At 40.2% G+C, this 18224-nt stretch overlaps 1 protein-coding gene across 2 annotated transcripts in view; it reads right to left on the minus strand.

The window, feature by feature from the left end:
• Positions 1 to 18202, minus strand: part of MDN1 (midasin AAA ATPase 1) — a 133282-nt gene extending 115080 nt beyond the window's left edge. For both annotated transcript variants that reach the window (XM_019743250.2, XM_074333296.1), the window contains exons 1-6: positions 17948 to 18202; positions 9908 to 10134; positions 3456 to 3680; positions 2985 to 3092; positions 2714 to 2906; positions 70 to 312 (exon numbers count right to left, since the gene is read on the minus strand). In XM_019743250.2, coding sequence (XP_019598809.2) covers positions 70 to 312; positions 2714 to 2906; positions 2985 to 3092; positions 3456 to 3680; positions 9908 to 10134; positions 17948 to 18049 — 1098 coding nt within the window. In that variant the 5' untranslated portion in view covers positions 18050 to 18202. The remainder of the gene's footprint in view (positions 1 to 69; positions 313 to 2713; positions 2907 to 2984; positions 3093 to 3455; positions 3681 to 9907; positions 10135 to 17947) is intronic.
• Positions 18203 to 18224: the final 22 nt, after the last annotated feature.

Below are 18224 nucleotides of genomic sequence, written 5' to 3' on the forward strand. Positions count from 1 at the left end.
CACAGTCTCTTAGCAAAAACAGTATTCACAAGCATGTTAATATACCAAAATCTGCCACGTCTTAATTACCTTACTGTCAGTCTGATCTCCAAGCTGGACTTTGAACAGCTGAGGGGGCTTCCTTCTTCCTGTCATTGCAGCTAAATGTTCGACTAAGGAAGTTTTGCCACATCCTATTGGTCCTTCCAACAACACAGCATTCTGAGAAGCCACTGCCATAGCCAGGGTCTGAAGATTTTTGCAGACTGACTCAACCAGCACGTAAGACCTAAAGGCCAGCTCCTGTTCACGAGTAGAACTCCTATTACTAGCCTAAGGAGGCAAGTAAGAAATAAAAGGCATGTCAACAACAGCTCTTACTCCAAAGAACACGGCTAATTAAATTTCTACAACAATGCTTCCACTGACCTTTACATAAACCTCTGTCAATAAATTAGTAGTACCAGAACTATAATAGGTATGTCACCCAAAGTAAGGATCAGACATTTTTCCTTTCCTTTCTTCCTCACCTCCCACCCTGCCTTGGGGAATGGGGATTTTGCTAACAAATTTAAGTAAAAGTCTCCCTGGGGCGGCCAGATGGCTCAGTTGGTTAGAACGTAAGCTCTCAACAACAAGGTTGCCAGTTCAATTCCTACATGGGATGGTGGGCTATGCCCACTGCAACTAAAGATTGAAAACAGTGACTGGACTTAGAGCTGAGCTGCGCCCTCCACAAGTAGATTGAAGGACAACGACTTGGAGCTGATGGGCCTTGGAGAAACACACCGTCCCCCAATATTCCCCAATAACATTTATTTAAAAAAAAAGAAAAGAAAAAGTCTCCCAAAGCTTAAGAAGCAAAAAAAGCTGACACGCAGGGAATGAGGCAAACCACAACTATATTTTTGTTTGTTTTCCTTTCTCTCACCATATTCTAGGATTTCACATCTATGATCAAAAATGCACACATTTCTGAGACAATGAGATAAATGTGGACACTAAACGTGTATTTTATATTATAAAATTATTTTAAAACTTTTTCAGGTACAATAAAGAGTATTGGGGTTATTTGTAAGTGCTTTTCTTTTACAGATAGATAGATAGATAGATAGATAGATAGATAGATAGATAGATAGATAGATAGAGTAAAATATTTAGACATGAAATGATGTGATATCTAGAAGTTGCTTTCAAAATTATGGTGTGGGGCAAGTATGCAGATACAGAAATGAAACACACTGACCACAAATTTATAATGACTGAAGATGGGTGATGGGTATATGGGGGTTCATTACACCATTGTTTCTACTCTAGAATGTCTTTGGCATGCTCCATAATAAAATGTTAAAAATAATAATAATAATGCACCCAGTTTGTTTAGTTTAACGAGCATAGTGTTTCAGTTTTGCAAGATGAAAAAGTTCTGGAGTTTGCTAGCACAACAATGTGAATATACTTAAGTGTACACTTAAAAATGTTTAAGATGGTAAATGTTATATGTATTTTACCATAATTTTTAAAACTTTTAAACAATAATGCACCTAAAATATATGACGGAAAATGACCTCTTGGAAAAATGGAATGATTATTAACTTTTAAGGAATAGTAACTTTTCAAACATGGTTAGTCTCCTAAAGATATGTGAGGACAAAATGAGATTCAGGGCTAGAAGTTCTTGACTCTCTGAAGAGCTGTTACTCCAGCAATTTGGCAGGTGAGCTGGGCCACAGCACCATTCTGCACTCTGCCCCTGGGTCCCACCACTACTGCCCAACATCAGCCCGCCCCAGCCAGAATCCTCCCCTGTATTAAAACTCTAACCCTGCAAACCTAATCTGTGTTAGCAGAGTTGTTACAGAGGGGCGAGAGTCTTGGTGCCTAGACTGAAACATGGGCTTTCGAAGTGCTGGTGTCTTAGTGTTGATTACACGGGTGTAGTCACCTTATGAATAATCACTGAGATAAACATTGATATATGCATGTTTTTATATGTATATTGTACTTCATTTTTCAAAAAACTGTACCACCCAGTAACAAACCAATGGTTCAAGGAATGACCAAGAAGAAAATTGGGTGGATCTGACCAGACAAAGTGACAACTAAAGACTGCTGGGGGAATACAGACTGGTTCCCAGTGGTTGTAGATTATGGAACCAGGTTATGATCTAGAAGCCTTTCCGATGTGTGGTCTGGAGCCACACTTTTGGAAAGAAGGCCATTTCATATGGCCAGGAAAGTTCACTACAGATACCAGCCTCCCACACAACAGGCAAACACAATACTCTGATGGAAGGAGGCTCCCGGGACTTACATGTGGGCCCACCCTGTCTGCGAAGGGCCAGCCCAAGGGCTTCTGGGCAAGTCATTTTGCCTTGGTTTTACATAAATATGGTAGCACAACACATACCACCCAACTTCACACAGTTGTATCAAGCAAATGAGAGGATATACAGAAGAGCCTTCTAAAGTTAAGAGAATCACAGAGACATCATTCCAGTTTCTAATTTAACATTAAACAGGGACGAAGGGAAAATCAGAGAAGAGGGCCCTGGGTAAATTTGTTTTACTCTCTCCCTGAACACTTCTGTAAACGGAATAGCAATCTGGCAAACTCAATTTGGTTCACACCCGTCTCACAAGAGAAAAAAGCACACTTTTCCCCTGGGCTGGGCTCTGTGTCGTAGGTGTTTAAGAGGAAGGAGGGGCACACATCCTGCCAATGCCAACATACCTGCTCCCCAGGGGCTGGCAGCTGCCGAGGCAGCACCACACCACAGACGACAGTCACCCTGGAGGACAGGTCAGCGGAAACAAGATGTCCCTGTAGGTACTGCGGCTCCTTCTCCTTACGCCAAAGGGAAGCTTGGGGATTGGCCAAAACCAAGGCCTTCTCCAAGTCCTGCAGCTGGGCCTCTTCCAGGAGCCTGAGGGAAAGGAGGAGCCCATCAGTGCCTTGAATGCAGTGAGGCCACTTCGAGCTCCCCAAGCACACTCCTGCTCACCTCAGCCTGAAATGAGTCAGCTCCTCGCTAGTAAAAATCTTCTTAAGGAACGACAGCTTGTGCTCTTCATTCATACAGGTGACCAAAGCAAGACAGCTGGCTGTGTACCTGGAGAAAGTCAGAGCATATAAGTCACGGCCTGCAGGTGATTCTAAAGAAGAAAGAAAACTTGCAGCCAACTGAACACTAGAAAAGGAAATCTTACAGAATTAGTATAACGCCTGTAAGAGTAGAAAATACAAACCAGGCATGATGAATTTAATTGACAGAGCATGAAAAAGGTGGAACTCCACTCATATCACCTCATTTTCCTTTGACGTGACACATGATTAAGGAAAAGGATTAAGATCCCCAAAGGCACCAGCACAAAGATAAAGTTTAAATGGTTTCCCTTCCCTCCCCATGCGCACAACTCTACACTCCTCTACCTTCCCCGCCTCAGGAGCACAGGAAGGCCCAAGGGCTACGCACCAGCGGACCAAGGTGTCATGGCTTCTGAGGAGAGGAACACATACACTCCAGTCCCAGAGCTCCCGGAACACAGACTGCTCTTGCTGCAAAAACTTGTAGGCTGCTTCCATCAGGTCCCGGAGCTTCATCCGCCTGCGCCCATAGCGGACTGGATTCGCATCTGAACTCTCTAGGAAGAGTCTTTGAAAGACTGGAGAAGCGTCCTTGAAATACCTCAGGGCAAACCTTCAAAAAGAAAGAGAATTTTTGTCTGTGGGTGAGGATATCAATGCATGAATCTCCACTGGGACAGGACAGAACATAACAGGAACTTCCAAGGGTCTGAGAACAAAGAGAAACAAATGCCAAAGCCATCTCGTCCTAAGAATGAATCTGTTCAAGTTCAGGAACCAGGATCGTGGCATGAGATACCTGACTAAAAGAATACAAAAACCACAAGTATTTATCGCCATTGTTTACTACTGAAAATGCACTCATTCTCAACAAACATTTTTTGACTTCTATGTGCCACGCACTGTGTTAATTCCTGGGGGATAAAACCAAGAAGATATTTTCCTTGAAGAACTGTGTATCTAGTAAGGAAGACAGTCACAGAGCAAGAAGAGGCACAGAGAGAAAGTATTCAACTGAATGTGGCAGAGTTGAGAAGAGACACCTTGGTTGCATCTTAAAAAATGAAGAGGAGATCCTTATGAAACACAAAAAGAAGGCAGTAAAAAAGGGACAAAAAGCTACAAAACATACAAAAAACAGTTAACAAATGGCAATACTAAGTCCTTCCATATCGTAATTACTTTAAATGTAAATAGTTTAAACTTACAACTAAGACATAGACTGGCTAAATGGATTAAAAAAAACCACAGACTCAAACAATATACTATCTACAAGAAACTCACTCGGGATCTAAAGACACACATAAGCTGCAAGTTATGAAAAAACTCACATAAAATAATATTGAATGTCTAAATAAATAAATAAAGTATAAAAAAAGAGAAATAAAAATATTCCATGCAAATGGTAACCCAAAGAGAGGAGAGAGGCTTTAGTATCAGACAAAAAAGACTTTCAGTCAAAAACTGTTGAGAGACAAATAAGGACATTATATAAGGTCAAGTCACCAAAAAGCATAACAAAGCAGGGTCTGGAAGAGATATTTGCACGTCCATGTTCATAACAGCACTATTCACAATAGCCAAGAGGTAGAAGCAACCCACATGTCTTTCGACAGATGAATAAATTGTAGTATGTACACACAACGGAATACTGCACTGCCTTAGAAAGAAGATTGCTAAGTGAAAAGCCAATCATAAAAGGACAAATACTGTAAGATTCCACTTACGTGTGGTATCTAAAGTAGGGAAATGTATAGACACAGAAGGCAGATGGGTTACCAGAGGCTAGAGGGAAGGAGCAAAGGGGAGCTGTTTAAAGGGCATAAGAATTTCAGCTTTACAAGATGAAAGCTTCTGAATATCTGTTTTACAACAATGCAAATATATTTAACACTACTGAACTGCACACTTTAAAATGGTAAGACGGTACATTTTTACAGTAAAAAAAGTTTATGTGCATTTTTTAAAACGAAAATAAATTTTAAAACCTTAAGCCTACTCTATGTGTACTGCTCCGTGGTGATTCTCAGGGGACTCTAGTGAAGGCAGGACCGGTAGTAAACGACGGAGTAGCACGTCCTTGTTATTCCTCCTATTGTATTCCTTGGCATAATTGACTCAAAGGAAATCCAGGGAGTGGGGAAAACGAACAGGAGCAAACTCCTCTGTGCCCTTTATGTGGTGGTCCATGTTGAGCTTATTGGTTTAGCTCTTTCTGCACTCATTACCCAGGTCTTCTCTGAAGTGGTTATAGAAGAGAGAGGCTGTCAACAGTAGGTATTATTATCCCCAGTACACAGATAAATAAGGAAACTGAAGTCTAGAATGGTCAGGCTATTTGCTCAAGGTCACAAAGCTACTACTAAGTGTAGAGTGGCTCCTGGAATCCAGGCATTCCAACACCGTGCTTAGATGTGTGATTTGGTTGCTTTACTGTAGACACGAAGAAGGTGGATTCATCAAGAGTTGGCATTTTCTAAGTAGGCCTGAACACTGAACAGATGGACAAAAGAGCGTAAATAAAAAGACAGCAACCATAATGTGGAAAATAGAGTTTCACATTGCATAAGAAGGTATGTACAGGATAGGGCTGACAAATAGGAAGAATTGGCAGTCCCAGTGAGGAGCAAGAACAGTGTGTTAAACACACTTGAGCAAGCGAACTAGTGGGACAGGAGATGGCAGTCCAGAAACGGGGCATTTGAATCCGTAGTTTCAAAGGTGATGGTGCAGATTGAGTTAGGCCCAGGGTGTAACCACTGCAGTGAGCAGGAATGAAACAGAAGTTAACTGGAGACTAGCTAGTTAAGGAACAAAGGAGTCACGCTGTATGGATATCCCACGTGTGACAATAGGAGCTGGGGTGGGGAAGGTGGTGGGCTAGCTGCCAAGTTCTTCAAAAATGGAAGCAGTACAAGGAGATTGGTCAGTAATCACAAAGATAAGCGACAGAAAATAAAGCAGAAGATGGCAGGTGCTGCTGAAACAAGATGACACAGAACAGGGAAAGAATGTCCAAAAAACTCCACAGGAGAGAAACGACACCCACGAAATATGTTGACCATGTGGGAAGTGGAGGGCAAGATTAAAGAACCCCCACCTGAGTACCAAAAGGGACACAGTCTCCTCAAGACCCCACAAATCAGTGAGGGAGGCAGAAGGAACTTTCAGAAAAGAGGCTAAGCATGTACGAAAGTGAGCATGTTATAGAGCAGAGGGGGGCACAGGGAGAGAAGACGCTTGGATGTCAGCTGGTTGAGGGGATATAAGCACGAGAATTCAGGAGATGGGTGGCAAGTCTTGGACTTCCGTGAGCAAGCCAGGCAAACAGGAATAGACACTTGGTAAGTTAATGCCAAAGATATTCTGAAGGAGACTGGACAAATGGGTCTTACAAGATTCACGGTGACTTAGAAGAGAGGGCTGGCAGCTGTGGTGTGGGAGGCTGGGATGTAATCCACTAGCTCATGGGGAGCAGGTGTTGGCAGCGCACATGGAACCAGCAGGCAGCAACATGCAAACATGTAGGAAGGTAAGCAGTAACCAAGTGGTCCACCTGACCCAATGGGCCTTTGAGGAGGATGAGGGGAAATGAGCAGAGGGCGATGGCAAGGGCCCTACGCCTGTGAGGCAAGTGGGAAGAGAGAACCGCGATCCACTGTTAAGTATACATAACCGTGACTGGTCAATATTCCCTCCCAAACTCATTTGGCTATAGCACCCTTTTCTCCAGAAACCCATCATTTTCAGGGAGCGCTCTAAAATTTTGATCGAAGTAATGATGAATGGACCAATAAAGCATTTTTAGCCAGAGAAAAACATGATCAGATTTTTCCCTAGAGAATATCCAAAGACCGAGGAGGAGGGTCTCTTTCCTGGGGTACGAGAAAGTCGTGTGGTCTAAAATGAAACAAGGAACACCAGCCATTTGAACATCTAATCTTGGATGGGCCACTCACTTGGGCAATTCGTCACACTCCTTTTAGCATCTGGAAATAAAACCTGTGGTCCAGTTCTGGCTCGGACACTTATGTAGAACAACTTAGTTAATCTCTCTTAAAGATTTGAAATGGGACCAATAATCCCTAAATATGTCACAGCATAAAGATAATGTATATCTACCTACTTAAACCCTATAAAGTCCTATATAAATGTACATTATTATTAAAATACCACCATTCAGTTTCAAAATCCACATTCCTAATCCACACTAGATATCCACAAATATTCATGCCCAAAAATATTCAATGTTACATTATACATCAAAAATCCAAAAACTACCTAACTGCCCAACAAAGGGATTAGAATAAAATACTATGCAACTATTAAAATTTTACTTACTGGCATGCAAAGATGTCCGTATATGACTAAACTTAAAAACAAAAGATGCAAGTTAAAAATTATACTATGTAATTTTTAGTGAAATTAGTATATTATTAAATGTTCACTTTTAAATTTTATTAAACATTTTATTTTAAAAATAGGTGCACAAATGTTCTAAAATTGACTGTGGTAATGGTTACACATATCTGTGAACATACTAAAAACCACTGAATTGTATACTTATGTGGTAAATGCTCTTATGTCTCAATAAAGCTGTTTAAAAAATGTGTGCTTATAAATACATTAGTGTGCCTCTCTGCTGGGTGCGAGAGTAAAAAAAAGAAAAGAGATTTTGGAGGAAACACACCAAACATTAACAGCAGTTATCTGCGGAGAATAGGATTTCAGGGTAGAAAAGACCTGCTTTTTACAATTCTGTATTGTTGAGTTATTATTGACTATATATTACTTGTGTAATTAAAAGACGATAAAAGGATGTTCTTTTCCTCACAAGACTGCTGTCCGAGTAAGTAAAATAATTCTTGGAGGAGAAGAAAAGTCTAAAATTAAACGCAGGATATTACCTTAACGGCATTTCTGAGTAGTTTTGAAACAGAGGTGTATAAAAGCATAACTACTTTTGGTCCCTCGTCCTGCTCTATCCTGGCATGACCTCAACATGACTGACTGTCCACATACATATGCCACCTTACACAGGGGGCATGCTCTACCACAGCATTCTATCCGCTGTTGTCACCGAAGACCAAATTCTGGGCTCACCCACCACTGCTCTTTCCAATCCAAGACAGACAGCAGCGATGTAGATCCACATGCCCGTGACAAACTAGCAGCAAATGCAAAACGGAAGCCAAGAAATCAACCCAATACAATCCAAATGAACTTGGGTGATTATTCTTTCCCTCCTGGGATTATCATCCACATTTCTTAAATCTAAAAATCAAAGTCCCATTCCACATTATTACCTCTAGTTGATTTTATATCACGTACTGAACTCATCATTTACACGTGGCTTTTTTCGGTCTGTATGTTTTTAAGTTACTTTATCATGGGCACCTTTGTAAGCTGCATTATATCATTTTGCAACAATGTGGGAGCATAAACAAAATATAAACTAAAATATACTGCTTTGGCAAAATAAAAAGTATTGGTATGCCTCACATTCACTTAATAAGAAAATATAATCTGAAGCTGATGGGAGACGAGATGTAGCTCATCCATCACTGTAATGGTTCTCAGACACAATCCCGAAGCACTCTACCATGAAGGCTTAAGCGAAGCGGGGGTTCGTTACCCACGTCAACCCTACAGGATAAGTACAGGATAGTCAGCACACCTGGTGAAACAGTACCAGTCAAGTACACCTAAATCATTAGCACAGGCGAGGCCACCATCCCAATCCTCAATGAACCCACAGCATACGTTCTTGATGACCACAGAGGATGGTGATCTTTATTGTGTGTTTCCTAGTTCCATTAAACTGGACCCATTGTTTTCTCCCCTTTTAGAAAAGCTCATACAAATTATGGTTTTCTCCCAAGCCTTTATTTCTTGTTCCCTCATCCAGGGACCACACTAGAGATCATACTTCCAAGAAAGCCAAGTGTGTTCATTGTGCTGGTGAAGACTAGTAATAAGCGATGGATACAAGAGATGCTCCTATTAGTACAAAGAATAACATTATTCATGTTTAGAGGAGAAGTTCTCTATTTTATCAATTAAAAAATGCTTGACACTCATTTTCCTGCCTCTTTTGGCTATTTCACACAAACTGTATTTACTATCAATTGAGAAGAGAAAGCAGGTAGGGTGGCACATGCCTGTAGCCCCACCTACGTCAGAGGCTGAGGCAGGAGGCTTGCTGGAGCCCACGAGTTCTGCGCTGTAGTGTGTTGTGCAGGTCAGGGGTCTGCACTAAGTTGGGCATCAATATAGTGACCTCCTGGAAGCAGGAGGAATCACCAGGTTGCCTAAGAAGGGGTGAACCAGCCCAGGCTGGAAACAGAGCAGGTCAAAAGAGAAATACATTAGAATCCAGTTGTAACACAACTTCTTACGACACTGATTTGGACAGATTTATAGAACGCTAAAAAGGATACCTGAGCTCTTTTAACCCATCCCCTTCAGTTACTCCATCCAGCAAGTAACAAATCTCATCCATCTGAAGCAGCTGCTATAAGAGCATCAGTTAAAATCCATTTAAATCTGCCTTATATGTATGTCTTGCCAGATGATATAACCCTTGAGGGCAGGGGACACATCTTGGGCATTTTTCCAGACCTGTCTTGATGGCCAAGACTTACACCTAGTACATGGTCACTGAACTGAGCCAGATAAACTGATTCTGCTGTGATTATTTTTACAAAACAGTTCCACTTATCTTTCCTTTCTGTATGTCCCCTCTTCCATTCTTCTCAGCTCGGATTCCTTCTTACTTCCCAGGAGATGGCAGGTTCTACCACCTCAAGGAGAAACATAAAGAATAAAACTGTTACTCACGGGAGGACATCAGGATGGCTCCCAATGAGTTTGCTCATTGACACACAGAGCCGTTCGTGTAGATCGTGGTTGACTTGGCCTCCGGCTTTAATGGCTTCAGCATTCCTTTCCAGCAAATCCAAAAGGAGAGGGCGCAGCTGGCGACCCACCAGCACGGTACAATCCTTATCCAGAAGCAACTGCGCTAAGGTACTCAGGATACACTGGCGATCTTGAGGTGTCCACACCTGGGAGAAAAGCCAAACAAAACATCCATGTAAACAATACTCACATGCACTGCTGAAAAAGAGCAGAGCTCTAACTTGGAATCAAAATACCCAATTTCCAGACTTCCTAAGTTTGTTTATCTTATAAAACACAATGGGGGGGGGAGGGTTGTAATAGAGGAATAGAGTTCATTTAATGTAAAGGCTGTTACAAATAAATGTGTCCATTGAGGTTTGAAGTAGGATTGATACTAGATTCCATGTAAAATGCTACACAACTTCACTGAAAAATAATCTATGTTTCAGGGTCTCAACACTCTCTAGGGAATCCAGTATTTCCCCCAGCACCTTTGCTCTTTAACGAAAATACAGGAATTAAATGAAAAATAAAACAAAGCAAAAAACTACACTTAGTATGCAAAACTGCCAACTCTCTTGAGGAAAGGAGATAAGAAATCAATTCCTGGAAATGAATGAGGATATCTTTATAAGGGCTTCGGCCTCTAATAAATAAACAAAACAGATCCAAAGTAGATAACCAAATTGTGATACGCAAGATGAAATAGATCACAAAAATTTAATGCCTGGGCTCAGAATATCCATAGGCATAATAGGGAAAACAGAAAAGTGTGTAACAGGTTTCATATTGCTAATGTGTATGCAGGTCTGTACAACCATGCTGTCGCACAATGTGACAGCAGATTTAAATTACCTCTTCCTCTTTGACCCAGCAAGTCCAATGCTATAGATTTATCTTAAGGAGTTTTACACTAAACAGTTATCTATATGAGTGCAGCTTAAACACAACTTAAATACCGTGTGCAAAAATATAACAATTTTTTCCAAAGTTATCACTCTGAAAAGCAGAGATCACCTTACTTACACCTGAGCTCTTACAAAGTCTCCCAAATTATAGAGTATTCTCTCATAAAAACACCTAATTCTAAACAAAGCACTGATGGGGGAAGGTTATCTTGAAGCAATTTCTATCAGTATTAGTTCTGCTGTTTATAGGGCGCCACCCAAAATATTTCATAAAAATAGAGGCAAGGAAATTTAACAGATTTGGTCATGATACACTGGGGCATGACCCCATATTTTCAACCGCTGAACGTCCCTATAATTAAGTCCTCTAAAGATAGCTTTTTAAAATATAAAAAAAAAGTAATATAGTATCTGAAACTAGTATTATATTGTATTTCAACTGTAATTGAAAAATAAAATTAAAATTATAAAAAAGAAAAAATTAATACAGTAAGTGGTTACGCTATGAAAAAAAACACCCACATCTACAAAATAAATGAAAACAAACACAAACATGTTATACAAATAGATACTTGTGGTCTAGAGAAAAATCCCCAAAGAACATTATTTAATGAATTTTTCTTCAAAAGGTAATCTGGAAAACCGTATTAAAGGAAAGATATTTAACGTTTTAAAAGTCAACTTTATTTACATATAACTTATATACAATAAAATGCACGCACTTATTGGGTGAGTTTTGACATATGTACATGCCATGTAAACACTACCCCAATTAAAGTATCAATCCCAAAGTTCCCTAATGTTCCTTTGCAGTCAACTCCCTCTCCGTAAGCAATGATTTGATTTTATGACTACAGATGAGATTTGCCTATTCTAGAACTCTAAATTGAATTATACAGTATATACTCTTCTATCTTCTTGTGTGCAATATAATGCTTTTGACAATCATCCATGCAGTTGTATGCTTCAATAATTTATTTCATTTCATTACTGACTAGCTTTTCACTGTATGAAAATACCACAATTTGTTTATCCATTTACATGTTAATGGATATTTTCAGTTTCTAGCCATCATCAATACAGCTACTATGAATACTCATGTACAAGAGATTTATGGACATATATTCATTATTCTTAATATTTTTCATAACCTAAGGGTAAGCTTGCTGGGTCATATGGTCACTACATGCTTCACTTGATAACACATTTTAATTTTTTTAATTAAAAAATATATTTTTTAATGTTTCAGTGTTTAAAAGAAACTGTTTTCCAAAGTAGTTTTACCGGTTTACACCCCACCGGCATTGTTTGAGAGATCTAGTTGCTATATAACCACCAACACAAAGTGTTGTCAGTCTTAGTTTTAGCCATTCTCGTAGAGGTGAAGTGGTATCTGGTGATTTTACTTGCATTTCCCTCATGACCAAAGATGTTCAGAATTTTTTCAAGTATTTAATGGCCATTCATTTATCTTCTTTTGTGAATTATTTTTCCAAGTCTTTTACCACTTTTAAATTCATGTGTTAACTATGACGCTAGCTAGGTTTTTGTATATGCTCTGTATCAGCCTGAAAAAGTTTTGTTCTATTCCTAGCTTGTTTTTGTTCTAGTCCTACCTTGTTTTTGTCTATTTCTTGAAAGGGTTTCGGTAGTTTGTATTCCTCAAATGCTCCTTTCTTCTATATCTATTGGCATAAAATTGCTCATACTAGTCATTTATCTTTTTAACCCTTTTTAGAATTATAATGGCAGCCTTCTTTCATTCCTAGTAATTTGGATTTTTCCCTTTTATTGTTAATCAGTCTTTTTAAAAATCAATTTCTGGTTTCACTGGATTGCTCTATTGTTTGTCCATTTTCTATTTCATTAATTTCCACTTTATCTTTATGATTTTCTTCCTTCTATTTATTTTAGGTTTAATTTACTCTTCTTTTCCCAATTTCTTAAGGTGAAGCTTAAGAAACCACTATTTCTTAATATAAGAATTTAATGTTATGAATGTTGTGTCATCGGAATTAAACCCTGGTCCTTCGCAAAAGGTGAAAAGAATTCACAGACTCAGCCTGAAATGGGGAGAGCAAGGAAGTAAGTTTATTCAAGAAAGAAGCTGGCCTAGACGTTGCCAGGGCAGAGGACTGCACCTAACTTTAGGTTAGCTTTTTCTTATAGAGGAAAGTGTAGGTAAATTTCCTTATGGCAGAAGATGTGACATATAGACTGAGGTCATTTGATTGACATATGTTGCTCATATAACTAGTTTCTTTCTGTACATGCTCTTACCCAGAATGCATACAGAAAAACCCATGGGAGGCGGGGGAAGGGAGGGAGGTAAGCCTTAATGTTCTAACTGCATACTAATTAGGCTAGCATTCAACTAACGGGCAGGTTTTGGCAGTTTGCCCATGTGTGAAGAACCAGTTAAAACCAATTGGGTTTTATCTTCTCTTTTTATGAGGGTTTACACATATTAATTTCTAGGGGATGAGTCTGGGCAGTTCCTGGGGAAGGGATGCAGGCCTGGGCAGGACCCTTCTGGTTCACTATTATTAACCCTTTTCTGCCTCATCAGTGAATTTCCCTCTAAATACTGCATTAGCTGCATCCCAGAAATTATTTAAATTATCATTCAGTACAAAATATTTTGATTCTCCCGGTGATTTCTTCTTTAACCATCAGTTGTTTTTTGTTTGTTTGTTTTTAATTTTGTTATTTAATTTCTAACATTTAGGGATTTTTCCAGTATTTTTTGGGTTGGTCTTTTTCCCTTAATTCAATTCCATCGGGGTCACTGAATATAACTGGCACAATTTCAATTCTGAATTTACTGAGATTTGTTTAACGGCCGAACATATAATCTATCTTGGTGAATGCTCCAGATGTCCAGAACTTGTATTCTACAGTTATGGGGCACAACAGTCTATAAATGTCAATTAGGTCAGGTTTGTTAATAGTGGTGTTCAGATCTTTCATATCCTTACTGGTTTTTTTGTACCTTTATCGATCACTGAGGATAGAGTCTTAAAGTCTCCAATTATAAGTGTGAATTTGTCTATTTTTCCTTTTCAGACAATTTTTGATTCACATATTTTGATATTCTGTTGTTAGGGTCACACACATATTTAGGGTTTTCCTTAATTTTGCACTACTGACATTTGATGCTAATAATTTCTTGTTGTGGGGGTTATTCTGTGTATTAATAAGATGTTTAGCATCCATGGCCTCTATGCGCTAGAGGACAGTAGCACCCCCACCACCAGTTTCGACAACCAAAAATGTCTCCAAAATTGCACCCAGTTGAGAACAACTGGATCAGATTTGAGGAAAAAAACAAAAACCTTTTTAACAGAAAATGGAAATAAGGTTGACAGAAAGTTTCTTTAAAAATAAAAAAATTAAAAACTAAAACAACAATAACACTACATATACCATTTTATAAAGCTTGGATTTTGATTCTGGAGACAATGGGAACTTTTATGCAAAATGGTGACATGTTCAGATTTATCTTAATGATAAATATATCAAATGATCAGAATAAAGAGTCTATAGAGAAAAAAGTAAGTTTGTGGTTGCTTGGGGGAGGAGGGAGAGCACAGTGATGAGGGATGACAGCTAAAAGGTATGGGGGCTTCTTTTTAAAGTAATGACATGTTCTGAAATGGACTGTGGTTGACAATTGCACATATCTGTGAACCGTAGCAAAAATCATTGACATGTACATGTCAATGGATAAATTATATGGTATATGAATTGTATCTCAATAAAGCTGTTTTTAAAAATCATTATTATTACAGCTCACATGTACTGATTAGTTACTACGTGCCAGGTATAAGCTCCTCACATGCATTATATCTACATCTCACAACAATCTTATTTATAGTAATACCAATAGTAATCACTTTTATTGATAGCACTTACTATATTCCAGGCATCTAATCCTAACAAACAACCCATAAAGTAAGTAATATTATCCCCACTTTACCGATAAGAAAACGGAAAATAAAAAAGAGTTAAGGTCACAAAGCTAGCAACAGAACGAGGAATCCATGTCACAAGAATCTGGCTCCAGAGTCCCAGCTTTTAAATACTCCCTATAACTATTTAGCAGCAACCATGTATAATATATCAAGAAATTGAGACTTAGGGGAGTTAAGCAACTTGTCCCAAAAGGCCCCAAAAGTAATTAAGTAAAAGAGAATGGATTTTCAGCCATACTTCAGTTCCAGTACTCAGGCATGCTAAGCACTGTTCTTCCTGAACATAGACAGTGATTGGAGATAAAGAGGTGTGACAATGTGATTTATAATAAGAAATATATATTTGGTCTTTGACCCCATCCCAGACACAGAGCTCCTAAAACCTTGGAATTTGTGATAGAATCGATAAAGTTTTCTTCTGTGACGATAATGAAGTGAATTTTGGACAGCACTCAAAGGTGGGGGCTGTTTAGAGAGTTGACTCTTTCAGTCTCAGCCCCCTGGCCTCCAAGGAGGGCACAGGGGCTAAAGATTGAGTTCAATCACCAATGGCCAAATATTTAATCAGCCATGCCTATGTAATGAAGCGTCTATAAAAACCTAAACAGACAAGGTTTGGAGAGTTTCTGGGTTGGTGACCATGTGGAGATGTGGAGAAAGTGGTGCCTGAGAAAGCATGGAAGCTCTAAACCCCTCCCCACATACCTTGTCCTATGCATCTATTTCACCTGGCAGTTCCTGAGTTATGTTCTTTTATAATAAACTGGTGATTTAGTAAGTAAAAGGTTTCTCTGAGTTCTACGAGCCACTCCAGCACATTAATCAAACCAAAGGAGAGAGAAGTTGGAACCTCCAATCTACAGGCAGTGAGAAGCACAGATAACAACCTGGTCTTATGATCAGCATCTCAAAGGAGAGTAGAAGGGCAGTCTTATAGGACTGAGCACTTAATCTGTGGGATCTGACGCTATCTCCAGTTAGAAAGGGTCAGAATTGAGTTAAATCGTAGGACATACAGCTGGTGTCCAAGAACTGCTTAGTGGTGTTGGAAAAATCACACACTAGGATTGGAGTCAGAATTGTAGTAGTAGAACTGCAGTGGTAGTAGAAATGAAGAGGAAGGAATATACCTAATACTGAGAAAGTAAAATCAGGAGGACTTGGCTATATGTGAAGAAAACAGGATGAAAAGAGTTGAGGCCCCTCAGTTCTCTATAATACATGACAAGATACAGAGGTTGGTGTCACCAGCTAAGATAAGAAACGTGGAAGGAACCATAACCCTAAAAAAATTTTTCCCCTCCCCAACTACAGTTCAAGCCATTGTTTCTCAGTCTAGTTGTGGAGGATGCAGCTCACTGGCCCATGTGGGACTCGAACCCGCAACCTCGGCATTAGGAGCACAGTGCTCCAATCACCTCAGCCACTGGGCCACCCCCCTAAAACAATTTTAATTCAGATCCCAAACTCAAATGAGAAGTAATGTTTCAAAAATCTATACTTTTCAGTAAAAATCATATTGTTTCCAAAAACTGGAAAAAATAGAATGGCAGCACAATCAACTCTTCTCTGAAAGGCTTGAAATTATTACTGAAAATGAAAAGGAATAAACCTGAAAGACACAGAATTTGACAGACAATATGAGGCAAAGAAAAGGAAGAAGCAAATGGGTCCATATCTCCCTCATTCAAGTGAACCTTCTAGTGGTTTTCAAGTCTAGCAGCATTTGTGTAGCCTCAGAATCTACATGAGTAGTTCTCACACTACAGTGTCAGATTCTCCAAAACCTTATCTAGTAAAGGCTACAAACCATTTCCCCACCTTACTACTCCCAAAACATAAACAAACACCAATTTTGCATCCAATTACAGTGGTATGGAATCATAAATCCCCTGTTGCTGGTCCATGATCACTAGAGTCAGAACTTCTGCTCTAAATCCTAAAACCCACTTATAGAATAACTCTCAGCAATAATACATAATTCAGGAGTCTGTCTTCACCAACTCAGCTCATATAAACTGATTCTCTTTCCTTACTCCAGCCTGCCAAAAGTCAGTTTTTTTTTAGACCTCCCCATTTGTGTTAGTGATTCCCTTCACTGTGGGCTTACAGGCCAGAAACCCCAGAGATATTTTCCACTCCTCCCTTCCCTTTGCTTCATACGTTCAATTTGCTGTCACCAACAGATATGCCTCTGTTAGTTCCCTGTCCCTCCAGAGCTAAAATACTGTCATTACTTCTTAACCAATGGTAGACAGTGGCCTTGTGCTAGAACAAGTTCTAGATATTAGAGATGGAAAAAAAAAAAAATCTACTCTGAAAAAGCTCAGATACTGGGGGTTGGTAAGAATAAAATAGGAAATTAAAATGCAAAGTGAAAAAGTGCGTGATAAGCGTCCTCAACTCAGACGGGGGTGGGGGAAGACAGCAACTAGAAAAGGCACTTAAAAGGCCAAAGACCCATTTCTCAGAAAACTCGAATTCACCTCATAATTCCTATAGTTAGTATCATGCGGTTAGCCCTGTATTGCTTTGTCCTTCAGTTGTTTTCTGTTTATAAATTGTCTCCAAATATAGAGGTTAAATTCCCTGGGGGCAGAGACCACAAGGCTTTATTTACCTGCCTCCTCATAGAACCACACCGTGCCTTAGGCACAGCAGGAACTCAATCAATACTTGTCAATGGGCCGAAAAGAAGGGACAAGACAAAAAAAGAAAACATTCACCTAAACTAGTAGGGATGGCTGGATCCGGGAGACTTAGGGAAACCACATGGCAAAATTACATGCCACCTCAATTGCAGAAAAACAAACCACATTGCTTTCCGAAGGCCCCGTCTGCCACACGGGGTCAGAGCGCTGCAGGGGGTCAGTGGAGAAGGGAAGGGAAAGCTCCCCCAGATAAAAACAAAAGGTTCCTTCCAATCCCAAACACGCATGGACGCGTCCGCCACTGGCCAACCCTGGGGAGAGGGCCAGCGCGACAAGACGCCGCTTCTCTCTCCCCTTGAAAGCAGAGAGTAACAGCGCAGGTGCGCGGGGCACGAAGAGGCCGGCCCTTGTCGGCGGGCATTTCCCCTTTGCTCCGGTTCTCACCTGCTTGGTCAAGAACCTGCCCAGCTCGCTGCGGCTCTTCTCGTTCTTGGCAGCGATTAATCGCAGAGGCGCAGCCGCGACGTCCAGCAAAAGATGCTCCATAACCGCGATCCTCTGGCCGGGGCAGCTACCAGCGCTCCCTGCTTCCCGCTCGGGGCCCAGGAGCTGCCACTAACTACGCCCCTCACCAAGACCCGCCGCGGCACTCGGATAAGTAAGGGAGAGATGCAGCACACGTGGGGGAGCACGCGGCGCTCTGCGTCATCAGTCCGCGACG

This window comes from Rhinolophus sinicus, linkage group LG05 (assembly GCF_036562045.2).
Source record: "Rhinolophus sinicus isolate RSC01 linkage group LG05, ASM3656204v1, whole genome shotgun sequence".
In the NCBI taxonomy this organism is placed as follows: Eukaryota; Metazoa; Chordata; class Mammalia; order Chiroptera; family Rhinolophidae; genus Rhinolophus; species Rhinolophus sinicus.